Raw genomic sequence first — 27,801 nt, forward strand, 5'->3', positions numbered from 1 at the left:
TTCTTCAATCTTCTTAGGTTCCATCTCAGAAAGAAATCCTGAGAACATACACTCATTTTGAGTAGCACGTCTAGTTCTGACTCCAACATCTGGATCACCAATAATCAACTCAAAAGGATGAGCTTTATTCCAGACAGTCTGTCTTGGAAGATTTGATCTTGATGATTCGCCTTGAAATTCATTGGGATGTTGTGTCCTACTAGATGATCCTTCAGCATCTCCCCCTGAGTTGTTGCCATGATGACTTGAAGATTCTCCGTCAGTAGCAGTGGTATCTCCATTGTTGCCAAAGTTTTCATCACTATTACCTTGAGTATCATCATGATTAACAGGTTCTTCACCAGCAACAACCTCAGGTTCTTGACCATGTTCTGATTCTGAATCTGACATATCATCAAACTTCAGTTTCTCAGAAGGATCTTTAGTTTGGATACTAGGGAGTTTAGTGTCATCAAATGTAACATTAACACTTTCAGTTACTTTGTGTTGATCAATGATATACACTCTGTATGATCTTCTTCCATATCCAACAAAAATACCCTCATATGCCTTTGCCTCGAATTTACCACGACGATCATCTCCATCCTTGAGCACGAAGCATCTGGCACCAAATACATGAAAGTATTTGATAGAAGGTTTCTATTCATTCAAAATCTCATAAGGAGTTTTCATGAAGTCTTTGTTGATTAGAGTTCGATTCTGAGTATAACATGCAGTATTGACAGCTTCAGCCCAAAAATACATTGGAAGACCTGATTCACTTAACATCGTTCTTGCAGCTTCAATCAATGCACGATTCTTCCTTTCTACCACTCCATTTTGCTGAGGGGTTCTAGGAGCTGAAAATTGTCTGGTAATCCCTTTGTCTGTACAGAATCCATTGAGAAGTGAATTCTTGAATTCTGTTCCATTATCTGACCTTATTGCTCTAACAGGGACATTAGAATCTAACTCAATCATCTTGATATGATCAATCACAACTTGTGGTGTTTCATCCTTTGAGTGAAGAAATAAAACCCACGTATACTTGGAATAGTCATCAACTATCACAAGACAGTAACACTTCTTTGACATCGAAAGGACATTAACTGGTCCAAATAAATCCATGTGCAATAATTGCAGAACACCAGTTATGGAAGATGTGTCAGTGCCTCTGTGACTTGCTTTCTTTGACTTTCCTTTCTGGAAAGCCTCACATAGTCCTTCTGGAGAGAATTCCAGCTAAGGCAGACCTCTTAACAATTCTCTTTTTACAAGAGAATTCATTGTTTTGAAATTGAGATGAGAAAGTCTCTTGTGCCATAGCCAACTCTCATCTGACGATGCCTTTGCATAGAAATAATTGACTTCAGGATTGTTTCCAGAGTTCATGTCAGCTACGAACAGATTTCCTTTCCGGATTCCCATTAAGGAGGGTTTTTCACTTTTCTTGTGCAGAATCTGACACTTCAGCTTATCGAATAAAACATTATAGCCGTTGTCACAGAACTGACTAATGCTAAGCAGATTGTGTTCAAGTCCTTGAACAACATACACATTTTCAATGATAATATTTCCAGCTAGCAAACAGCCATATCCCTCCGTTAAACCTTTGCTGTTATTTCCAAAGGTAACCACTGGGCCAGCTTTCTCAACCACATTTGATAGCAGGGCTCTATCTCCGGTCATATGTCTTGACGATCCGCTGTCAAGAATCCACACTACCGGTTGTACCTGTTTAATGCCCTGCAATACAAATGGATTAGACCTTCTTCGGAACCCAAGCTTGGCTGGGTCCGGCATATTTATAAAATTGGCCTTTATCAGGCAAAACAACATTCTTAATTTTAATATTCTCAACTTTCTCAATGACTGGACATTTGACCTTGTGAACAGCCTTGACAGATTTCTGTTTAGGCTTAGGCACAAATGTCTCCTTTCTAGCTTTAGGAGGACTAGCAGTCTTAGACCTATCATGCTTTCTATTATTCACATGCTGACGAGGAGTAGTCTTATCATTAGAAACATGCTTACCATTAAAATAAGCATACATCAGATTAAAAGCACAAGATATACAATGAGGAACACCACATGCTTTATGAGAGGGGTTAACAATAGGCAACTTATGCATGGTAGACATGGCATTTGTGTTATCCAACTCATGTGTGTCTGAGTTAGTCTCAGTTGCTTTCACAACCTTGACTGGAACTTTTGACACACTTGACTTGGAGACAGCTTTCTCATTAGCATTATCTTCAGCACGGATTTCTTCTTGAATAATAGATGAGGTCTCATCAAATGGATCATCAATTGATTCTTTATAGAGGGGTTCATCAACACCCTTAAGCACATGTGGTACTTCCCTGCCTTTAGCACAGACATGAGGAGGGGAGTTTATGCCTAATTTTCCAATAGCAGTATTGTAATCATAACCTATTCCAGATGTTTGATTAACAGCTTGCTTATTGTAAAACTCTTTGGACTTCGAACAAGAATTAAAGTAAGCTTTAACCTTAGCCTCAAGACCGATGATCTTGTCTTTGAGAATAGTTTCAAGTTGTCTATAACAGTCAACTCTATTCTCTAGAAAAGATACTTGTTCTTTTAATTTATCTTGATTAATGTGCACAAGTCTTAATTCATTGACCTCTTTCTCAAGGTCTTTGATTTGTTGATTTAACAATTCATTATCACGACGAGCACAATCTAAGGAACCTCCTAGATGATAAACTAATTCAGCATCAGTAAATTTTACCTCTTTTCTTGACGATGAGGTGTTTGCATCACTAGCCATGAGAGCAAGATTCCCAACTTCTTCATCTTCACTGTCAGTATCATCCCAGCTTCTTCCCTTTGCCAGGTAAGCCCTTTCAGATTTACTCTTCTGATTAGAATCGTAAGAGTTCTTCCTAACTTGTTTTGGCTTCCTGCATTCTGTGGCAAAGTGTCCCAACTCATTACAGTTGAAGCATCGAATGGTGCTTCGATCAACCATCCCTGTTTTGTACCCACCACTGCTGGTGTTAGAGGATGAAGATCCACCTTTCTGGAATCTGTTGTAGTTGGACTTGTACTTGAACTTGGGATTCCTTTTGAATCTGACATTTTAGAATCTCTTGACAATCAGGGCCATTGACTCATCCTCCAATTGCTCTAGTTCTTCCAAGGAATAAAAATCATCTCCTGATTGATTTGTTGTAGGAGGATCAAATTCTGCTACTATCACATTTTCTTCAACCTTGGAAGACTGTACCATTCTTTCTGACTGTTGAGATTGTTGTTGATATTGTGGTTGTTGTTGTTGTTCATCAGCTACTAGAGCAATAGACGTGCTGACCACTCTTCCTTTCCCGTAAACTTAATTCTGCTGAATCTGCTCCAACTCATAAGTCTTTAACACACCATAGAGCCTTTCCAAAGAAATCTCACTCAGATCTCTTGCTTCTCTTATGGCAGTGATTCTATGTTCGAGATGAGTTGGCAGTGTTAAAAGGAACTTTTTATTGACTCCCTGATGGAATAGTATTTACCATTAATGTTCAGGTTGTTGATCAATGCATTGTACCTCTCAAACACTTCAGTGATTCCTTCTCCTGGATTGGATTTAAAGTATTCATACTCAGAGGTTAGGATTTCTAACTTGTTCTCCCTAACTTCCTCTGTGCCTTCATTAATAACCTCAATAGTTTCCCAGATATGTTTGGAATCTTTACAATTCATCACATGTCTATTCATCAAGGGATTAAGGGAATCTACTAAAATTAATTGAAGGCTAGCATCCAGGGAGGCTTCTTCTATTTCAGCTGGAGAGAAATCCTCAGGATCTTTCACATAAGTTCTCGCTTTGGTGATCACCACATCATTTTCTATTACCTCTGGTTCAATAACCATAGGAATTTTTGGACCCTTCTTTAACCCTTGCAGATATTTGGGATTAGCAACTTGTAAAAACAGTAGCATCTTCTTCTACCACATAACATAATTTTCTTTATCAAAAAGTGGAATTTTAACGGTTCCAACTTTTTGTGTAGTCATTATGAATTTTTTTGAGTGAATAAAAAATTCAAGGAGTGACAGAAATACAAAAGTCTAGGATCTAGATTTGTACGTTAATCAGAAGGCTCGGATACCAATTGTTAGGTCCCAATTTGTTTGTAGAAGGGGGGTTGAATACAAACAATACCGTTTAATCGAATAAAATACGGAATAAAAAGGTGAAACAAAATTCAAGTTAAATAAAACTTTTATTAAACTTGAAAGGTGTTACAACAACGGTATCTATTACAAGGGATTAATCTCAAATCAATTATTACAAATCTAGAATAAATTCGACATGAACTTTTTCTATTTTTGCAATGAAAAGATCAAATGCTAAATGCGATTTGAGATTAAGTTCTAGGGATTTTAATCCGCTAGATTGTTACACAAGAACAAGATAAATAATTCTAGTGGTTTGGATTTAACTTTACAATCTAGAATTTTGATCTTGAATAAAGCAGATGAAAAATGAAATAATTTGCTTTTGTTTCTGCTGTGTTCTTGACTTGTGTATTCTGTTGAATAATTGCATGAATGTCTTCTGCTGTGTTTTTGTTGTTTAAGTAAACAAAACAGTCCTGTTGAATCAGCAAGACTTTCGGCAAGACAATCAAATGAACTGGCATGACAATCCATTTGAACTGGAAGGACTTTCGGTGAGACTATCCTTTTGAACTAGCAAGACAATCTCAATAGCTAGTAAGACAATCAGAATGAACTAGCAAGACTTTCGGTATGACTATCAATTGTCATACCGATTGTCATAGTAGTTCAAATCAAATGGTCTTACTGAATTATTAATAGATTTTAATCTAATAACAATTCTGAAAATCCTTAATATTAATTCTGAATTAATTAATCAATTAATTTAATTAATCAATAAATTAATCTTTGCAGATATAATTTATATTCTTAATTAAATTATTTGACTTAATTAATTAATAGAGAATTAATACTAATCTTGAGCAGCAACCATTCTTCTGAAAATCTTCTGAAAATTACTGTCAATTATGAATCAATTCCACCACTTCAATGTTGACACTCGATGTACTGTCTGGTTCATGAGTGACTAACTTCTGTGACGTTTCTTCAAGCCTTGACCTTGATTTTCTTCAGACTAAATCCTTGTAATTAATTAATACCCTGACGAGATCTCTGTCACTTGATTAAATCCACAATCTTGATTTATATCACTGAGGCTTGATCAATTTCTTGAGCTTCTTCCAGTGAATTAAGTCTTCAAGTCTGTAGATGAATAATGTTTCTTAACCCTTTGACAGATGTTACTTTGTGAGATCTCTCTGACGATAGATCCACTATTTACTTATTACATTCTTATTTGAGTTGAGTTAAATCCTCGAATATACAAATAGGCTATGCCATATGCCTTTCAAAAACCATTTCCGACCAGTAGCTCGAATAATTTCACCAGGAGTATAGCTCATTGTTCTTCTATTAGTATACAACATTAACTTCCGAACAACATCATATTTACATAATATACAAGGACGAAAGGCCACACAAATTAAGTAGAGATGCCTATAACATTCACGTGCTACTTACGTCTCATATTGCTTCGAAAGAGTTAACATTCATTTGTCACATTATACAGCTTTTACAACTTCTAATGCATTTGACAGGACTACTCAATTACTTTCTTGCAGTCTGCATGTGGCTACCTATCTGTGGAGGACCCTTCCAACTTTGCAGTTGCAGACTGGCATTCGTAAAAGTAACTTCTTTAACTTTCATCTCTAAAAAGTGAAAACTTCAGTCAAACTGTTGCATGTGCTTTCTACTGTATATTCACGGGATTCCTAACTCATTTCCTTGTCATTTTCCTTATCATCATTTTATACTTCCATTTCTGAGTAGTCAAAACTCATAAATATACCAACAAGTAATAATACATGCCTTTAAGATTCATGTGCTACTTACTTTTCCAAAAATACTAATACGTGGAACAAACTTTTTCCAAATATAAATTTACAACCACTTTTAAAACAGTCATCAACTTTGGGAATATTATCATAATTAGTACAAATGTTTCTGTAAAGTAGTAAACAAAAAAATGCAATAACGAGTGCATTTTCCATTCATCTTGGGAACAAATTACATTGCAAGGGAACATTGATTATGTAAACATATAATAAGAGAAATACATTACAACTGAAAATTGGAAAATGAATGAAGCTCGTAATTTTTTTAGTCATCCGCAAGATTAACAACGTACTGATCAAACTCATCATCAACGTCCTCATCCTCTTGTATGTGAGGGGATGTTTGTATATGACCTCCCTCCCCATATCCGTGGGTCGGGGCGTACGTACTCGACCGAGTATCACGCGATGGTAATGTGTGGGGCCCCTGATTTCCATGACATATAGTTGTAGCCATACCAGCATCATCGTGTCCTTGAGAAAAATCCCCAAGTTTGCTGATATATTTCTAGACATGCACAAAAAGCCCGGGCCCGAAAATCTGGCTCAGCCCGATCCGGTTAAAGCCCAGTCAAGCCCGGCCCGGTCAAAGCCCGGCCCGGTCCCGGCCCGGGCTTCGGGCCTCGACGGGCCCTATATTTTTAGGCAAAGCCCGGCCCGGCCCGGTTAAAAGCCCGGGCTTCAGCCCGGGCTTCGGCCCGGCCCGACCCGATTAAAAGCCCGAAAAAGCCCGGTTATAATCTGATTATTCTAATATATTTTCTTATATATTGATAAATTCAGATTTACTATAAATATAAATAATACTTTAAACACGTATATATTTACATATTTGTAATTAATAATATTATTTATATACTTCGTTGTATAAATAATGAAAGAATATATAATAAGTACACTATATATATTTGGATATCATTGTTATCATAACAATAATAAAACATATTATTCTATAAACATGTTTATTTTTTGTTGAACTTAAATGTTTTCAACGAAGTAATGTTTTAATAAAATATTTCATGTAAACTAATACATTTTTACGATGATCTAGTTGCTAACATATGTATTCTTCAGAATCTCTAATAATACTCGATCAAATTTAAATTAGAAAAAAACTCGGCCCGAAAAAAAGCCCGGTTAGGCCCGCATCGAGGGCCCAAATGGGCTCTGACATTTTCGGAAAGCCCGGCCCGGCCCGGTCAAAGTCGAAGCCCGAAAAGCCCAGCCCGGTCAAAGCCCGGGTTTTTTAAGGCCCGGTCAAAACCCGGCCCGGTGGGCCTTTTGTGCATCTCTATATATTTCGCATATTTTTTATCCCACTCCTTGTACTCTTCACGTATCCTTTCAGCCCCACGTTTTGCATATGCATCCTCGTACTCCTTTTTCCTCATCTCAAGCTCGTCCTCCATGAAGTGGTAATATCGAGACATTTTATTTAACTCGTACTCATGTTCCTCCTTTGAAATGTGACCAGAGTTGAAATTCTTATTAATGTTTTCTTCATACTCGATCGATGATTTCATAAACTTCAAGTGCATTTCCTCATAGCCAACAAACTGTTCATTATCACGTACGGCATGCCCTTGTGCGGCCCGTATACCTCGCATTCTTCTCACAAATTGTTTGACCTGCCAAATTTTTGCTTGTTTAGCTTCATCTCGTGCTTGAGATTCGGTCCATTTATACCAATTAACTTCCCCATAATCATGAATATCAGAACTAGCGTGTCCCTTGCCCTTGTCCATGACCTGACTGTAGCAGCCTCAAAATTTAGAAACTAATGTACTATAAAGGGGGAAATTTAGTTGATGGCTTATAGTTTTGCAGCTATTTATAGGCATAATTTTACATGGTCAATATGTAATATTAGGTTTTGCAGTTACGAATGTGGAAATAATTGATATTATTGACCCTATAAATTTTAAAATGAAATTATTCACCTGTGTCATTCAGTTCAAAACAAAAGTTGACTTGTCAAATCATTTCAAAAATTTGCATGTGCCTACTCCCGGGAATTTAGGAAATCTGATTTTTCTTTAAGTAAACACAATACTTCTTTTAACTTTTCATATTTGTCTGAAGATTCGGACTTCTAAAAGTTGACAAGTCCATTTCATCTTGTTACTTTTACTAAAAGATGTTATTGTTTTCTATTACAGCAAAAAAAAAATCAAACTACCCTTTCATAAAAATATTTCTTTGCCAACTCGCAAGGTACCCTTTTTTGAAGTCACAAAAGGTCATATATATAATTTTTTTTTAAAAACAAAAATTACATACTATAAATAGGCTTGCATGACTCCCCAATAAAAAAAATTACACCAAAATGCTTTTTTTCCAACAATTTTATACTAGGGCCCAAAAATAGGTCTTCATTGAATATTTTTGTGGCCGACTACCAAGGTACCCTTTTTGAGGGCACAAAAAGTCATACATACACTTTTAAAAAAACAAAATTTACTTACTACAAATAGGCTTGCATGACTACCCAACAAAAAAAATTACACCAAAATAATTTTTTTCCAATTTAATATGAGACTCAAAACTAGGTTTCCATTACATATTTTCCACTTACAAACACTTACAAACAATTCAACCAAGTGCAATTCAATCCGGGAGGAAAGAAAAAAACAAAAAAAATGAATTACCCCAGAACACCACTTCTTCTGGGCCTCTGGGGATGAACCCCGGAGGAAGTGGCGGTCTGTGCCACTTTTGGAACTTTTTGAACGTCTATGCCAAAAAAATGAAATCTTCATTCAACTGTCCTAAATAAGTCCGGGATCCGGGAAAATATTGTGCAAGAAACAATCACCAACACCTCTTACAATTAATTAATGGTCTGTTTGAAAACATGTGCTTCATTGAAAATGACGAATTTCAAATTACATGATTTGAGTTATTAAAATGCAAATCCAATTTATTTTACTTATTCAAACATGTTATCCGGTCAAATCCAGAATTTTAAATGAAATCTAAGTTTCCAAACAAACGGTGAGAACTCAGGCATTAGTCCAAGCAGTTCAAATGTTCTCTACATTGCACTAGATAAGTGTTCTATCCTGGGACTTGGAAGAGAGAAATGTTTCTGGGAAAACGCCCGTCACAAATCAGTTCAAATGTTGTCGTTATGGCAGTTCACATATGTTGTGTCCTCATTCCCGGAAGAGAGGTCAGTTTCAGGGAAAACCTGTGTACAGAAGCACAGCAAATCTGCTTAGAAAGTTTTTATAGAAAATAAGACATCATAGAAAGAAGAAAGAAAACAAGTTATAGATATGATATTTTGATAATACAGGATACTAATGCTATGAGTAAAAGTAATGTGTTTTACTGTCAATTTTATATAAAATTAATTATCAATTCAAGGTATAAGGTAATAATTAGTAATAAGAATTAATCATGGTTTTTACTGACAAAAAGTCGAGCAGAACTTGCGAATTGCCTGTTGAAAATGAGGTCCAGTGGCTTCTCACACAAGTAAAACTGTAAAAGGCAGAAGTCTGTATTTATGCACTTGGCCATCAGAAGAATTTAAACAAACATACATATAAGATTCTAAACGCTGCAAGCAATTTAAACACAAATCAAAATAAATCACAAATTTGTCAGAAAATTTACAACAATAAATAACAGAGTACTGTAAGAAGGAAAATATGAATATGTATAATTAAATATAGGGAAAATAAGAAAGATTTTGCAGGTATAAAATGCTCATAGTTAAAATACAAACTAATCAGGCAAGTTTGGAATTAAACAAGTCAGAGATAAGAATCCTGACAAACCTGGCCTATGGTTGCATTCTAGCTTAAAATCAACATATTATAACAAAAAATATGGAATTAATTTAAAGAAATAAATTACAGCAAATCCCAGATACCTATTGCTTAAAAAATCTAATGAAACAATATAGTGATAAATCAACTTAAATAACTCTAAGCAAACTCCTCCCTTCCTTCCCTGAACATCAAACATGCATGCGAAACAGTAGAAATTGATATCAAGAACATAACAAACTTACAAAAAGAATACATACGGTCCTATGGTTTGGCAGTCCGGACATCCGACTTTGAATCCAGTTATCCAAGTTCAAATGTCGGTGGGATCTTAAACTTCTCCGTTTCCTGCGAGCGAGTTAATATTAAAACCAACCTTTTTTCATAGTTGAAAAGTTACGATCATCTACATGTATATGTGGAGATGTAACTCCAAAATTGACTTCAATTTTGTGGAAGGATTGTTACATAATTAAGTAGAAAACTTATGCATGACTCGAAAACTAATAGTACAAGATAGTTCACCCTTCGAGAACTGTTCCCTTCATTGGCATACTATAACTTAATACTTGTAAAAAAGCCAAATAGCTAATCGGTTTTTCCAATTGTGTGACATGGGCACATGATAAACGTGAAAACTTATAAATTTAGGTCAGTTTGATTGATAGAATTGATGTGAATGCAGCGGATCCACCACGATTATAAAAAGTGAACCAATCAAGACGCACTAAAATTACAAGTTTCTGCGCTTTATCATGTGGCCATGGACACATAATAGAAAATTTCGATAGTTAATTATTGTCAGTCCAATACCATAAAATATGTATAGGAACTGTTATACTAAAATATATAAAGGCCGGTATAATGAAAGAGTAAACAAAAATGCTAAGAGAAATGGTTTGACAGTTTCCCAGTTAGGAACTAGAAGCCTAAATTTTTAAGTCCAGCAATATTTATCGATATTGGTCAATCTTCTTTTTACCTTCCCTGCCACCTTATACAATGATGAAATTACTTTAATGCATGATACATACAAGAACCCGTTACCTTCCTTCCCTTGGGGTAGATGAAAAACCTCTCGATATTTACTGACCAGGGATGCTAAAAATCCAGGCACCACCCTTGGACTTGTTCCTCACCCCTTGCCCCAACATTTGCCCCCAAATAGTTCCCGTTACCTTCCTTTCGGAGCATTTTCATCATAGCCTTTAGAGTAATTCGTGACCTACCAAGGGAGACATCTTATGTTAACACAACATTCTATCCGCCCATTTTGAATGAAATTTTATGCGATCTCCAATTTGTTATCATAGTGCCCGACTTCTCTAACCACTGCAGCCCTAATATGAGATCAGAATTTCCCAGAGTAATAGGAAAAAAAATCTCAACCACGGTGAGCCCCTGCATTTGTAAAACCACTGACTTACATTTACCATTGCTTTGAACTAATTCCCCTGTGCTCAGTAAAACACCAAATGCCTTAGTTGGGCTACACTCAATCCCTAACTTCTCCACAGCGTGTAAAGCTATGAAGTTGTGTGTAGCGCCTGGATCGATCATAACGATCACCTCACTCCCCTTTACCTCACCCCGAATTTTAAAGGTTTTTGGACTGGTGAATCCAACCACCGAGTTTAATGAAATCTCGGGTTGGTTCTCTTCTTCCATAACCTTGTCCCCCTCTCCTCCAAATTCTGTTGTATCACAATCATCCTCTACCGAACCTTCTTCTTGTGTAAGGTGGATTCTCAACTCCTTACGTTGACACTTGTGACCAATACTCCATTTTTCATCGCATCGAAAGCATAATCCCTTAGCCTTTTTTCCTGTAATTCCTTTTCATTCAACCTTTTAACCTTCGAATTTGGTTTTGGGCTACTTCCGGTTGAGACGCCTGATGGTGTATAACTCGTATACGAATTTGAACCAAAAGATATTGGGCTAAAATATTTTGGGCTGGACATATAAATACCATGGGTCGAACTTGGAGATAGATTTCCTGGGCTTCTCCCAACAGTAACAGGTTTATTCAGTAGGCTAAACCCTGGTTTATATTCCCCTCTCTGTTTATTCAGTTTCAATTTATCCTCTACCATGTGGGCTAGCTCCATAGCATGGTCCACTGTTAACGGGCTTAAAAGCCTTACCTCTGCCCTGATTTCCTCCTGCAACCCATTTAATAATTGGCCCAATAACAATTCCTCAGACATATTATCTAACGGAGCAAGTAATTCAATGAATTTAAGGCGATAGTCAGAAACATTACCTCTTTGACGATGGGCTAACCATTGTTCTTGCAAGGTCCCTGTCGATTGTAAACAAAATCGCTGTCGTAGTAAGGCTTTTATCTGCTCCTACCGTTCATTTGGTCTTCGCATATGTTCCCACTGGAACCATAATAATGCTTGTCCTTCCATTTCCACAACTGTAACCTCCACTTTTTCATCCTCATTCAGCCCATAAAAATTGAAGAACCTCTCCGCTTGTAAAATCCATCCATCCAGATTCGTCCCATCAAATAAGGGCATATCCAGCTTCTTATGTCGCCATGAGTTTCGATTATATCCATTGTTACCACCGTAATTTTCCACCAACCCGGGTCCGTATCCGCCACCTAGACCCGACCCATATCTTCCACATACACCCGACCCGTTTCCACCTACTCCCGGACCCCCACCCGATCCATACCCGTTTGTAACAGTTCACTTAACAAAAATGTAAAACTGATGAAAATTAACAAGATAGAATGAAAGAAGAATAAAACTTCATTGTAAATAAACTTCTCAAAGAAGAATATAAGATGAAAGTGAAATGAGGCACAAGTCACACATGATTCTCTCTTCTCATGTCAACAGCTATAAAAGGCCATAAGTCCCCCTTACTACACGTGTCACTCTATTACTCGCCAAGGTTGGCACATGATGGTCACAGGATCCCATAAAGATGCTCTGCTCTAAACGACTATGCTCACATACCATACGACACCATACTATCGATATTTAAGTAATAGATATTTAAATGTTTAGATGTGATAAATTACTATTAAGGCCCATTTGTTACATCACCCTCTCCTTCAAACAATCCTAGTCCACAGAATTGAACTCTGGGTACTGCTTGGTAATTTGGTCTGCATCTTCCTAACTGGCATCTTCTTTAATGGAGTGAGACCATTGTATCAACCACTGAATTACAGTAACATTACCTCTCTTGATCATTCTTCTCTGAAGTAACTTGACATGGTAGCCCAAGAATTGTCCTTTTTGCTCCCACCTTGGGTAATGTGGTGCTAACAGAGTACTTAGATCCTACCTTTCGTTTAAGCAAGCTCACATGGAATACAGGGTGCACCAAGCTACCGGGGGGAAGTTTGAGTTTGTAAGCTACTTGACCAATCTTCTCTACTACCTCAAATGGTCCAAAGTACTTGTGTGCCAGTTTAAGGTGCTTCCTTACTGTAACTGAGAGCTGTCTGTACGGATGTAGCTTTAAGAATACCATCTGACCTACCTGAAATGAGATTTCAGTCCTCTGTTTATCAGCATACATTTTATATTTGTGTTGGGCTACCGCGATAGCTTCTTTAAGTAGTTGGTTCATGGCTTCAAGTTTCACTTGAAAGTCCTCTACCATGGCTACTGAAGATCTGTGTGAAGCGGGAAGGCACATCTGTCTGGGTTGTACTCCATAAACTGCTTCATAGGGGCTCCTTTTTATTACACTATTGTATGTTGAATTGTACCACCATTCAGCCAATGGTAGCCACTTCAACCACTATTTGGGTCTGCAACTGGTCATCGCTCATAAATACAGCTCCAAGCACCTATTCAACCTCTCTGTTTGCCCATCGGTTTGAGGGTGATAGGAAGTGCTCATGTTCAACTGAGTGCCTAGAGAGTTGAAGAGTTCCTTCCAAAAATTACTAGTAAATAGTTTATCTCGATCAGAGACCATTGTCTTTGGCATTCCATGCAGTTTATAGACAGTATCCAAGAACAGTTGAGCTACAGTGGTTGCAGAAAATGGATGAGACAGAGCAATGAAATGTCCCATCTTTGAAAATCTATCAATCACGACCATGATATAATCCTTGTCTCCTGACTTAGGTAGTCCCTATATAAAATCAAGAGAGATATCTTCCCATATTTGTTTTGGCACTAGTAGGGGCTGTAGTAAGTCGAAAGGGTGTTGATTTCCTCCTTTGATTCTTTGACACACATCACAGTCTTGCACATACTGAATAACATCCTTCTTCAATCATGGCCAGTAGAAAAATTATTATACTCTCTTATAAGTTGCTTCTTGACCAGAATGACCACCTGTTGGACTATTATGTAACTCCTATAACACCTGTTTTCGTAATTCTCCCTTGTTACCAATCAGCACCTTGTTGTCCACTGTAATAATTCCCTGGCTAAACTTATAAGATTGAAAAGCATCATTTCCACTTATAATTCCTTGTAGGATCTCTTGTGCTATGTTGTCTTGGTCATAGCTATCTTTAACATCACTCAACCAGCCTTGACGTATAGTTGTGATGGCTTGTAGTTTTCCATTCTCTTTATTCTCAGGAAGTTTGGAAAGTGCATCAGCCACTACATTTTCCTTCCCTTTTTTGTAAATAATCTCATAATCCAATCCCAGTAACTTGGCCAGCCATTTTTGTTGCAACAATATGGAAATCTTTGCTCTAACAGGAACTTTAAACTTTGGTGATCAGTTTTAATGACAAAATGGTTTCCTTGTAGATAATCATGCCATTTTTGAGTAGCCATTGCAATGGCCAGTAATTCTTATTCGTATGTTGATAGAGCCTGATGTTTCTTTGATAATCCTTTACTCATGTAGGCCAAGGGTCTCCCCTGCTGCATCAATACGGCACCTTCTCCCTTGCCTCAGCTTCTATGATGAATGGTAGGTTATAATTAGGGGCAGGGCCAACACTGGGGTGGTCATCATAGCTTGTTTAAGTTGCTGGAATGCTTCTTCAGCTTCTATAGACCATTTGAAAGCTCCTTGTTTCAGTAAATTGGTTAACGGTTTGTTGATCAAACCATAATTCCTGACAAACTTTCTATAGTACCCTGTGAGACCAAGGAATCATCTTAACTGTTTGAGACTTCTAGGAGATGGCCATTGTTGCATTGCTTTTACCTTGTTGGGATCAGTTGCTACTCCCTTTTGTGATATTATATGTCCCAAGTATTCCAACTGGGTTTGGCCAAAGGAGCATTTGCTATTCCTCAAATACAGCTGATTCTCTCTCATTTCCTGTAAGACACCTTGTAGATGTACTATATGCTCCTCAAAACTCCCATTATAAATTAGAATGTCATCAAAGAACACTAACAAATGCTTCCTTAATTATTGCTGGAATACCTCATTCATTAATGCCTGAAAGGATGTTGGTGCATTGGTGAGGCGAAAGGGCATCACCCTAAATTTGTATAGCCCTTTGTGTGTCCTGAATACGGTTTTGGGAATATCAGCTTGAGCAACTCTAATTAGATGGTAACCAGCTCTCATATCTAACTTGGTAAACCATTTAGCTCCTTTGAGTTCATCCAGTAGTTCATCAATAATGGGAATTGGATACTTATTCTTCACTGTGATGTTGTTCAATTTCCTATAATCCACACACATTCTCCGGAGCCATCCTTCTTGTTAACTAGTATGATTGGAGATGCAAAGGGACTGGTGATGCACTGTATGAATCTTGATGCTAACATCTCTTTGATCTGCCTTTCGATTTCATTTTTTTTAATATAGAGAACCCTGTATCCCCTTTGATTAACTGGTTGACTACCTTCTAATAAAGGTATGTGGTGGTCATTCCTTCTTGCAGGAGGAAAATCAGTTGGTTCCTGAAATACATCCTCATATTGTGTCAATAATTTCTGCAATTTTTCCTCCTTATTAGGTTGAATAACAGTCTTTGATGTGCGATTATCATCACTGGTGGCACTGATGTAACAAAGGTAGGCCTGAGAAGATGTGCGTGAGGATTTAAAAAGTTTCTGAAGCTTCTTACAAGTGATAGTCTGCAAAACCCCTGTTGTATCAGTTCCAACCAGTAATATTGGTTTCCCATCCTTGTTGATTATAATATTTAAGGCCTGAAAATCGAAGGTAATGGGATTGTGTTATTGCAACCAATCAACACCTAAGATTATGTCAGCTCTTCCCAAGGGATACAACCTTACATTAGAGACAAATTGGTGTCCTTGTATTGAATACTGGAGTGCAGTACATGCAGAGTCAACTTGCTTAATTGATCCATCTGCTACAGTGACTGCTAATGCAGGTACTATTTCGGCCACCAACCCTAACTGTTTCACCAATTTTGAGTCGATGAAACTGTGGGTTGATCTACTATCCACCAGAATGCTTATCTTCTTATTCTTCAACTGACCTTGCAACCTTATGGTGCTGAAGGATTTAATACCACTAAGTGAATTCAAGGATATTTCAGCAGGTGTGATGTCTGCCTCAAGCACTTTTTCCATTTCTGATAGAACTTTGTTTATCTCCTGGTCTGGCAGCACTACCTCATCTTCTTCTCCCAATATAGCATACAACCTTGTTTTACATTCTTGTCCCGGGTGATATTTATCATCACAATGAAAACACTGCCCCCTTTCTCTTCTTTCTATGATTTCTCTGCTTGATAGAGTAGACTTCTTGCCATTATAGGTTTTTGCACTGATAGGAGAGAACAATTAAGGAACCCCCTTAATTTCTTTCTTTGGAAAATAATCCTTAGAGTTGAGACTTTAGTGTTGGTTTTAGGAGCCATTGGTCTGGTTCCCTTATATTCTTGTTGTTTTGATAAGAAAACAACATCCATGAGAAATTGGGGCCTGAACATCTTCACGACACCTTTGATGTGGTCCTTTAAACCACTCACAAAACTGGATATAAAATACTCTTCATTGAAGCCCCTATTCTTAGCTACTACCATGGCTCTTAATTCTTCAAACTGATCTTTATACTTCATGACAGAACCCACTTATCTTAACTTATTGAATAAGTCTTGTACAACTTTGATTTCAGGGTTTTCAAATCGAGTACTAACATCATTCACAAAATTCTTCCAGGGAATTACTCCTCTCCCAGACTGATAAAACCTAAACCATATAGCTGCCTTTCCTTCGAAATGCATTCCCTCTAACTTAACCTTCCTGGTTTTATCAATACATATAAACTCAAAGTATTGTTCCGCCCTAATTATCCATCCTTTAGGGTCAAGGCCATTAAATTTTGGGAACTCCAATTTAGGGTGGGGACTGAACCCAAATTCGGATCTATGTTGATTAAGGTGTGGGTTGGGCACTTGGCCAAAGTAGGTGTACATTTGAGGTTTTGGTGAGTATGGAAAAACGTTTGGTTGGGGAATAATCAGTGGTTGTGTATGGCCTGGACTGGGGATTGTGTTATAACCCCCAAATGGTATAGTGTGTGGAATAGCGTTAGTAGTAGTGTAAAAGGGTGGAGGAACATTAAAGGTGCCATTAAATGTACCAACAGTAGAAGGAATCTATAATGGAGTTAAGGAAGTCATAGACATAATGGGTACAGTGGTATTCAACATATTAGGAATAGAGCAGGGACTAGTAGAGGTCTAAGAGTTGGGAATACCCGAAACAGTTGATATAGAGCCATCTTCGCCTAGTATAGAACCCTTATCCCCTTCTGAGTTTGCCACTGGTTCCTCCACCACTTTCCGTTGAGTTTATAGTCCTTTCAGTAAGGCTTTGATCTCATCCATCCCGCCTTCAACCCTTTTCAGACGTTTGTTCAACTCATTGCTCCTTCGTTCTGATTCCACCTTACTTTTACCCAAATCTTCAGACAGCTCAGAGAATCTAGCGTCGAGTTTCAACAATTTCTCATCCACTAGTTTAAACCGAGTACCATCCGCCATGATTCTGAAGCCGAAGAGCGTATGCTTTGATACCACTTGTAACAGTTCACTTAACAAAAATATAAAACTGATGAAAATTAACAAGACATAATGAAAGAAGAATAAAACTTCATTGTAAATAAACTTCTCAAAGAGGAATACAAGATGAAAGTGAAATGAGGCACAAGTCACACATGATTTTCTCCTCTCCTATCAACAGCTATAAAAGGCCACAAGTCCTCTTACTACACGTGTCACTCTATTACTCGCCAAGGTTGGCACATAATGGGCACAGGATCCCATAAAGATGCTCTGCTCTAAACGACTATGCTCACATACCATACGATATAGTACTCTCGATATTTAAGTAATAGATATTTAAATGTTTAGATGTAACAAATTACTATTAAGGCCCATTTGTTACACCGTTTCCTCGATAACCCGCCCCTTTTTTGCCAATACCACTGCTACTTCCTTCTCCAAACCTTAACCCGTCGTCATCGATGTTTTGTCCCCCTCCTTGCACCTTAGTTTTTCCCGATTGAAGGTTTGACAACGTAGATCTAACATCGGATTGAAATTTGAGTTGTTCATCACGCATCGTCGAGATGAGGCTTTCTTGGGTGTCTCGAGATCTGGTGATTCAACCTTCCAGGCGAGATATGGCAACAGCTAGCTTGTAATCCTGTTGTTTAGAGAATTCATCGAATGTGTCCGTGAAATGATTCACTAAGGTTTGTTGCATAGCGGCTACGACACCTTTGATGGTGGCGCCTACCTCAACGGCGATTGTCTCCCTCATTTCCTAGTGAATGGTCTCTAGTTGGTCTTCAATTTTGCTCAAACGATCGGCTTCCGGTTTAGCGGCTACCATGGATCGAAAAGGGGGCTCTGATACCAGGTTTTCTAGAAACTCAATAATTCAACTGCAATTTCTTATAAAAATACGAAAATGACTCAAATAAGAAAGGATATGACTCTATACAATAAGAGTTCTTGCTAATTATTACACAAAGTCTAGCCACATTCGAGAGGTGGATCTCTCCTTATTTCAATTACACAATACAATATTTTTGAATGCCTACTCTGCTACCTTTCTTTCCTTTAAGTATATCCCTGAGTGTAATTACCCATCTGCCCCTTGGATCTCCATGTTCAGACCGTTGTGCCCATTCTTTCCTTTCCTTGCCTATGTCAAGACTGTTGACGTGTCTCTATGTAGGGTCATAGCAAAACAAAGCTTAGTTTTGTAGGCAGGGGCTTTAATTTCAAGGCGGTGCACGTGCCTAAACCACCTCGCTTAGCTGGTGTGAGTTAAAGACATGAATTATTCAAATATCAATGCGTATTTTATGATCCGTCAATCTGAGATATCAGTTACAAAACCTTAGATGTATGATCTAGCAACAATACACCAAGGTTAAAGTAATTGGAAGGAATATGATAGTGGTGTTGCAGGAAAGGTATGTTCAAAGCACTTTTAAGTTCCAAGAGGTAATGCACATTCCTAAATATTGCATTTAGTTCATTCAACTTCTATGTAACCGATATATTTGATCTGCAACACTCTTATACGTACATCTTTATGTAATACCGCATATTATTCAATAACAATTGTAGTAAGACATAGGAAATATAGTAGTCGTAGTGAGGCCATGACTACTTTAACCTGTTCCTTCAATTTTAAACCGAGTAATTTCAAGATAAACATAGATTTAAAAAGAACTCGTATAGTAGAATCATAAATAAAATCAACTACAACTAGAGGATCCTTATATATTTACATATTTTCCGAAACGAATTTCACATTTCTTGATTATGCTAAGCGCATACAACTCTATTGTAGTTTCTAAAAAAGGTACTTACTATTTTAGACCTTCCCTTGAGGCTAGAATGATCGAATCACTCAAAATATCTAAAAGCCAGACATAGTACAAGTATACGTAGCTTATATGCAAAAGAAATACACAGAAAAATCTGGATATAACATTGAAAAGAAACTAAAGCTAGTATGAGTACCATTTACTATACAACATGAACAGTACGCCCAAAATTGAAATGAAATATGATAAACCTCAAACACAAACCAGAGAAATAGGGCCCGAATCACCTTGTTTAAATGCTTCATTGGGACACGGGAATAATCTCAAACGTTTGGTATGCAGTGTTGTGGATCAGTTTTAGGAGATAAAATGATGAAAACTGAAAGTCCAACTGTGAAGCTGATATCAAATTCACCTTGCAAACTAAGCTTCCATCTATTGATTTCTTCTTTTACAGATAGATAAACTAGAATTGAGCAATTAAGAAAAAGTCTACACTAGGCTCTATTAACCACTGTTTTGATATAATTAGGGAGCTGGAGTTATCAGAACAAAGACACTCCAATAGATTGAAGTGAATTCCCAAAACAGCCGGTGAAAACTCAGGCATTGAACTTGATAAGTGTTCTCTACATTGAACTTGATAAGTGTTCTGTCCTCGGACTTGGAATAGAGATATGTTTCTTGGAAAACGCCCGTCGCAAATCAGTTCAAATGTTTTTGTTATTGCAGTTCACATATGTTATGTCCTCATTACCCGGAAGAGAGGTCAATTTCAGGGAAAACCTATGTACAGAAGTACGGAAAATCTGCTCAGAAGGTTTGTTTAGTAAATAAGACATCATAGAAAGAAGAAAGAAAACAATAAATAGATATAATATCTTGATAAAACAGGAAACTTATGCTACTAGTAAAAGTAATGTGTTTTAGGTCATCTTTATACAAAATTAACTAATTATCTATTCAAGGTATAAGGTAACAATTAGTAATAAGAATTAATCATGACTTTTACCGACAGAAAGTCGAGCAGGGCTTGCGAATTGCCTGTTGAGAATGAGGTCTAGTGGACTTTTCAAAGTCTATATTTATGCACTGGAGACTTGGCCATCAGAAGAATTTAAACAAACAGGCATATAAGATTCTAAACACTGCAAGCAATTTAAACACAAATCTAAATCAATCACAAATTTGTCAAAAACTTTACAACAATAAATAATACAGTACTGTAAAAGGAAAATATATACTTGTGTAATTGAAAATCGGGATAATGAGAAAGATTTGGCAGGTGTAAAATGCTCATAGTTGTACTAAAAACTAATCAGGCAAGTTTGGAATTAAACGAGTCAGAATAAGAATCCTGATGAACCTGACCTATGGTTGCATTCTAGCTTAAAATCAACATATTATAACAATAATAATGGCATTATTTTAAAGAAACAAATTACAAAAATTCCAGATACCTATTGCTTAAAAAATATAATGAAACAATATAGTGATAAATCAACTTAAATAACTCTAAGCAAACTCCTCCCTTCTTTCCCTGAACATCAAACATGCATGCGAAATAGTAGAAATTGATATCAAGAACAGAACAAACTTACAAAAAGAATACATACGGTCCTATGGTTTGGCAGTCCGGACGTCCGACTTTAAATCCAGATATCCAAGTTCAAATGTCGGTGGGATCTCAACTAGTAAACTTCTCTTTTTCCTGTGGCGAGTTAATATTAAAACCAACCCCTTTTCATAGTTGAAAAGTTACAATCATCTACATGTATATGTGGAGATGTAACTCAAAAATTGACTTCGATTTTGTGGAAGGATGGTTACAGACTTGAGTAGAAAACTTATGTATGACCTGGAAACTAATAGTACAAGATAGTTCACACAGACTGTATTCTTCGAGAACTGTTCCCTTCATTGGCATACTATAACTTAATACTTGTAAAATACGCCAAATAATTAATTATTGTCGGTGCAATACCATTATTTATGAGTACAGGAACTATCAAACTAAAATCTATCTAAAATCCAATATAGGATAAAACAGTAAACAAAAATGTCAAGAGAAATAGTTTAACAGTTTCCTAGTTGGGAAAAAGCCTGAATTTTGAAGTCCAACAATATTAATCGATATTGGTCGATCTTTTTTTTCCTTCCCTGCCACCTTAAACAATGATTAAATTGCATTAATGCATGATAGATACCAAGTACTTCTAAGTTCTAGCATCATGTTAAATTTAATAAAAGCTACTTCCGAAATAGAGGTTCCCGACCTCCTTGCCGTAGTTGGAAATTTACAATTCTCTCCATGTATGTGTAGAAGTAACAATTAATTTGACTTCAAATATATGCAAAACTGGTACTTCTGTAAGTACCTGAAATTCAATAACACGAGAGATACTTAAAACATATGTTAAAATTTACCAGCATTGTTCCGTAATTGTTTAAGTAAAGGGTTTAAACTCCTTGCACTAGAAACTTTTTCTTACACAAAAGGAAACATATATGGGCATAACAACAAAAACAGATAAGATACACAATATAACACAAAGGGTCCCATGGTCTAGTGGTGAGGACATTGGACTTTGAATCCAATAGCCCGAGTTCAAATCTCTTTGGGGACCTTCTCTTGCTCCACCTTTTTAAAAATGAAATTTTGATAGTCGCGTTTTTACTGTTCACCAAGTTAAGCTGAGAAATCAAGTACATGTATAAAATTTTATAAGGTCTACAGTAATTAGCTTATATTGTGATGCACACATAAAAATTATAGATACCTTCCCTCTATGTAATCGGAAATTGGAAAGGTACAACCCTCTTCATTTATGTCTACAAGAAACAAAGAAACTGACTTCAATAATATGGAAGAACTGTAATTTCTTTTAATAAGAAACTAAATTCTTTTAAATCCATACATATGTAGCTAACTGGCTAAGAGTTTGAAATCTGCATAAGAGCATCAAAATGATTGTGAGCCTTGATACCTTGAAGTACTTATGAAGCTAAGAGCAAATCCAAGAGATCGTCTATTTGGGATCCTAATCCAAAATATAAAAAATATGAGAATAAAAACTATTCCAATAATGTCTTAGCGATTCCTTAAATCACTACAATCTTCTTCTCTTTACATATATATAATTAACCTCTCTCTTCCCCTAACTTATAATTTATAATAGACTATTAAGAACAATCAATTTTTTCTCCAATGTAAAGGTACTTTTAGAGATGAGAAGTACTTTTTCAGCAATACAATATTATATAAGGCTATGTTACTCCGACTCTTCTGTTTAGATTGCCGTACCTATGTCGGACACTTGGACACTCGGACACGACACTTATTCCGTGTCGGGTCCTTTGACTAAAATAGGGACACTTTGACCAATTTATAGACCAAATATTAGTCACACTTAATATTCAAAACTAATATTTAAGAAGAAAAAAAGAAGTAAGAATGAGATAAAAGTAGGGAAGATGTCAAATTCGCAGAGTTCTTTAGAAAATCAAGTTTAATCAAAGTTCTATTGCTACTTTATACTAAGATGACTAGCTTAACATACTTGTTTATTATTAAAATATGCCGTTTCCCTGTACCCGTGTCCAAAAATAGGAAGGTGTCCCCGTGTCCCTAATTTTTATACTTGGTAAGTCTGACATTCAGATATGTGTCGTGTCCGACACTCCGTACCTGAGTTAGAGTAACATAGATATAAGGAATATTGTTGGAGATAAAAATACCCATTCATGTGCTAGATTACTGAGATCCAATATTTTATATTTTTTATATAAGGAATGGACTAAGATGTTGTCGGAGTTGCTCTAAGGGTTTGATTTCTAAATAAGGGCATCAACAAAATCCTGACACCTGGACGTACTACCTCATTCCAAAGAAGGAAACAATTACAGGAAAGACAACAAAAACAATAAGAAACGCAAATATAACACAAATGGTCCTATGGTCTAGTGGTCAGGACATTGGACTTTGAATCCAATAACCCGAGTTCAAATCTCGGTGGGACCTTCTCTTCATCCTCCTTTTTAAAACTTGTATAAGATCCATATGTATTAGTTTATACAGTGATGCACATAAATAAAAGGTACACTTTGCTTACACAAAACAACTCTCCCAATTGGTAAAAAAATAAACATGTTCGCAAGAATTACAATATCACATTCCCCGAATAAAGGATTGGGGTGATTTGATTACCATGATCTTTACAACAAATATATATTTTTTATATGATTCCCATTATTCGAAGTAGAACATAATAAAAGGAATATGTAGACGCCTAGAATGAAAATTAATCTAGTAAAAATTTTCAAGTTGAGAAAATGAGGAACATCTCTGCAGATCTAGAAAAAAAAATTATTCTACTAGGAATATAAGAAATGGAAGTAAAATGTATAATATTACGATAGACCTGTAAATTGTGCTCATTTATAAAAATTCAAACTACTCAATAGAGGCTCATCACAGATATAAAAAACATCACAAGCATTAGTCCAACACCAAGCTAAAAAAGAATATACATCACAAAGAAAACATGCAAAAGTATATCATAATGCACACTAGAGACACTTTTCTAACAAGTACATCACAAAATGGTACCAATCACCTTAACAACCTCTAGTAAATCACACATTAGATATTAGACTGATCAGAAAACAAATTATGAACAGAACAAAGTTATAAAAGAAGACCACAAGGTCCAATGGTCTTGGCGTCTAGCAGTCAGGACATTGGACTCTGAATATAGTGACTGAGTTCAAATCTCAGAGAGACCTGACTCTCTCTTTTACCCATTAAGAAATCATTTTTCTAGAAATCCTTTTATTCTCCAATAGCATCTTTTAATTCTTGACTTCTTTCATTAAATCATAAATAGGCATAAAATTATGAATATAACATATAAGTTGAGCTCTAAGCACATTAACAACTCCTTATAATTGATGGATTCAGGTTTCATAAGAAGACTTTGTTTCGGTTGTAATCCATGCTTAGAAATTAAAATATTACACCCAGAATTGAACTTGTACATACATTATATAAATTGGTAACTGAACCAAAAAAACTACTACTTACAGCCCAGAATGTAAAGACATTGGAGCAAATATTATAGGTAGTTAAAGTCAATAATTTAAAATTGTAAGTGAAATATCACAAAACATGCCATATCCTACAAATACAGGAAACACAAAACTTATATATACATTTTATTGCCAAAATACCAAAAATAGTAAACCAAATAATATTAAGACAAATGGCTTCACAGTTTCCTTTTTAGGGACTAGAAGCAACATTGGTCAATCCTTCTTTTTTCCTTCCTCTTTCATTTTCCTTCTCTGCCACCTTAAACGTTAATCAATTTACTTTTCACTACATTATACCAAATACTTCTTAATTTCTACATGTTGCATTTAATAAGAGTTACTTCCAAAATAGAGGTTTCCAACCACTTTGTCGTAGTTGGAAACTTGTGATTCTATGCATGCATGTGTAAAATTAACTAATGTTTTTTCAAGAAACTCAACTTTTTAAATTGACTTCAATAATATGGAAATTTGCTAAAACAAATTTTGAAAAGGAGATAGAGGTATAATTCTTTAAAATTATCTCAAATAGATGGAAAATTTACTAGTGCAAGATATTAAAATATATATTAAAAATTTAGCAGAACACTTCTATACTTGTGAAAGTACGGCTCTGAATTCTACATATCAATATCAAGAAATTTTGGAAACCTGGACATATATCCTATTCCTTCAACCCAAACCATATTCATACCTCAAGGAAACATGTATAGACATTAGGAAAAACAAAAGAAAACAAGTAAGATATTAAAAAATAACACAAAGGGTCCCATGGTCTAGTGGTCAGGACATTGGACTCTGAATCCAGTAACCCGAGTTTAAATCTCGGTGGGACCTTGCCTTATTCCTCCATAAGTTTTAGTGCTCACACGCTTAGACAGTGTTTAAGTACATATATGAACTTTAATAAGCTCTATAAGAAATCATAATAAACTTATACCCAGCAAAACTTGACAAAAATAAAACATGTTTCATTCATGCTACAATGAGGACTTTTTTTTCATTTATATACAGATAGTTATATATCTTAAAATTAATGTTTCAAAATAAGCTTTATGCACATCAACATAACTAATAAGAATAAACTTGTAAGAAACAGTTCCATATGTGTATTTATGCTTAATTTTAATATACATTGTACGCTATATTAATTTTCTAATTCAAAATTCACAAAGAAGGGGACTCTCATTCACCCACCATTATAGCTAAAAAAATGTTTAAAAAATCTGTACACTATAATTTTAATTTCAAATTTAAAACTTAAACAATGGTAAACAGTCTATAAGGTAACTATAAACAGCCAAATTAATAAGCCACATTCTGGTCGATCAATATATGGCCAATAAAGAATTAAGAAATGATATGTAGAGGTAGCCAATAACCCCAAATTACCTTCACATTGTATTTTCTCATCTACTTGCTGTCAATTAACATTAAACATCTTACAGACTTAATTAGCATACGCCACTCTACTTAATAAACTACACAAACTACCTTAACAACATAAACTGCCACAACTACAAGTATCTTGTTCCACTTGAGGTGAGAACCAACAAAATGAAACACACTAAGCTTCAACACAACACATGTAATACTAACAGCCAACTATTTAATACTGTTTATCCTTAGTTAAATGGAAATGGCTTCATACCCCAATTACGGATAAATAAACCCCAGATAGATCGCTGCCATTAAATAAATTGACACAGTCAGGACCTTAAACCCTAGTTATATTCTTCAGGTTAAATCTTAAATGTTTAGAAATTAAAAGCAAACATAAACCCTAGCAAGAACAGATATTATAGAGGGCAAAAGTGTCAGAGAAAACCAAAATCATCAGCTAGATAAGTAATTACGAGAAGTATATTTATCATATATACACATATAGATGAATGAATTACGAGAAGTGTGTTTATACAAAACATACATACAAATATAATTCGAGTGAAGAGAATATATACCGGAGGTCAGCAACCATCATAACCAGGTCCGTTCATCTCCGCCGGCGATAGCTACTGCTGTTTATTCTGTCAAACGGCCGGCGGTTGCTTTTTGTTAAAAGGCTCTTTCACACATCCATAATTTTGTTAGCATACAGGTTTCTGGCGATAGGGTTTCCGCGCATTTCTGAGAACAATGCGACAAGTATCCAAGATGATGCAGATTGAGCAGAGGTATTTAGAACATGGAGTTGATAGAATTGTTAGGACTTGATTAATCGAGTTTGACTCACTTTTTTTCTCCTATTTTTCCTTAAACAAACTCTAGCCGATAAACTTTTTTTTTGCGGAAACCGATAAATTTGTTTTGAACTAATCAAATGCCTGTCTTTATTCAGGTTTATCATCTTAAATAAATTGACGGTTTATTCACAAAAATTTATTCAGATATTTTTCAAACAATCTGTTTAACAAACTTTCTCTTATCTCTTATTTAAAAAATTAATCCATTATACTTATGCCTATATAGGATGGTGGCCCTAAATGTGGAGGTTAAAAATGGCCCTAAATGTCACTTCAAAACGGTACATCGTGTAACGTTTATGCAAAAGACATAAAATGGTACATCGTGTAATGTTTTGGCATTTTAATTTTTTTTATGCGCAAAACAGTAGATAAAGTACCGTTTTGGTGTACCATTTTGGTGTACATCGTGTAACGTTAATTTTTTTTTATGTCACTTCATAACGCTATATGATGTACCGTTTTGAGGCAAAACGCTACTTCAACTACCGTTTTGCACATTATAAAAAAAAGTACCAAAATGGAACATCATGTACTGTTTTGCATTAAAAAAACAAAACGTAAGACGAAGTATCGTTATGAAGTGACATTTTGGGCCATTATTTTCAAAAGTGACATTTTGGACCATTTAACTCTAAAAAATGACATTTTGGTCCATTGTTTATATATATATATATATATAAATATATATACAACTCCAATTTTCAGATTTGCACCTAATGTTTTCACGTATATTCTTTCTGAAAATCATTCTTATTTCTATCTTGAATATCCGGTCAAATAAGAAGTTAGTTTGTGTTTTAATTCTTTATCATTTATTCATATCAACTTGTGCCAATTTGTGGTAAAGTTTTCATTATCAAAAGATTAGTTAAAGGTAGTTAATGGACTAGGTCATAGCAGTAGTGCTAGGTGACAGTAGTGGAATGGAAAGAGTTCTTTCATGGTTATATGTTTGTAATCAAGAAAGATTTTTAAGTTCTTTTATTAAAGTTGATGTTATACATTCTC

General features: G+C 35.8%; 1 protein-coding gene, 2 long non-coding RNA genes and 2 other non-coding genes across 9 annotated transcripts; 3 read left to right on the forward strand and 2 right to left on the reverse strand.

Moving 5' to 3' along the window:
* Window positions 1–13,531: 13,531 nt before the first annotated feature.
* Window positions 13,532–17,654, reverse strand: LOC141695333 (uncharacterized). Its single transcript, XM_074499590.1, has 8 exons — window positions 17,511–17,654; window positions 16,806–17,267; window positions 16,657–16,721; window positions 15,934–16,432; window positions 15,458–15,846; window positions 15,110–15,356; window positions 14,081–14,437; window positions 13,532–13,843 (listed from the first exon to the last, which is right to left on the reverse strand). Exons 1-8 carry the CDS (start codon window positions 17,652–17,654, stop codon window positions 13,532–13,534), a joined length of 2,475 nt encoding a protein of 824 aa, XP_074355691.1.
* A 174-nt stretch (window positions 17,655–17,828) lies between these two features.
* LOC141697220 (uncharacterized) lies at window positions 17,829–20,604 on the forward strand. The gene is made up of 2 exons (XR_012564651.1): window positions 17,829–19,127; window positions 19,989–20,604. It is a non-coding gene; the product is annotated as an uncharacterized LOC141697220 (long non-coding RNA).
* Window positions 20,106–26,848, reverse strand: LOC141697218 (uncharacterized). Of its 5 annotated transcripts, XR_012564648.1 has the most exons (6): window positions 26,509–26,848; window positions 22,444–22,497; window positions 21,733–22,288; window positions 21,058–21,623; window positions 20,469–20,604; window positions 20,106–20,242 (listed from the first exon to the last, which is right to left on the reverse strand). It is a non-coding gene; the product is annotated as an uncharacterized LOC141697218 (long non-coding RNA). The 5 variants fall into 5 exon arrangements; XR_012564650.1 differs by having other exon boundaries at window positions 21,073–22,288; XR_012564646.1 differs by having other exon boundaries at window positions 21,058–22,288.
* On the forward strand, window positions 23,406–23,477 carry TRNAQ-UUG (transfer RNA glutamine (anticodon UUG)). Its single transcript has one exon. It is a non-coding gene; the product is annotated as a tRNA-Gln (tRNA).
* TRNAQ-CUG (transfer RNA glutamine (anticodon CUG)) lies at window positions 25,313–25,384 on the forward strand. Its single transcript has one exon. It is a non-coding gene; the product is annotated as a tRNA-Gln (tRNA).
* Window positions 26,849–27,801: the final 953 nt, after the last annotated feature.

The sequence above is a fragment of the Apium graveolens genome, chromosome 11 (genome assembly GCF_009905375.1).
Source record: "Apium graveolens cultivar Ventura chromosome 11, ASM990537v1, whole genome shotgun sequence".
In the NCBI taxonomy this organism is placed as follows: domain Eukaryota; kingdom Viridiplantae; phylum Streptophyta; class Magnoliopsida; order Apiales; family Apiaceae; genus Apium; species Apium graveolens.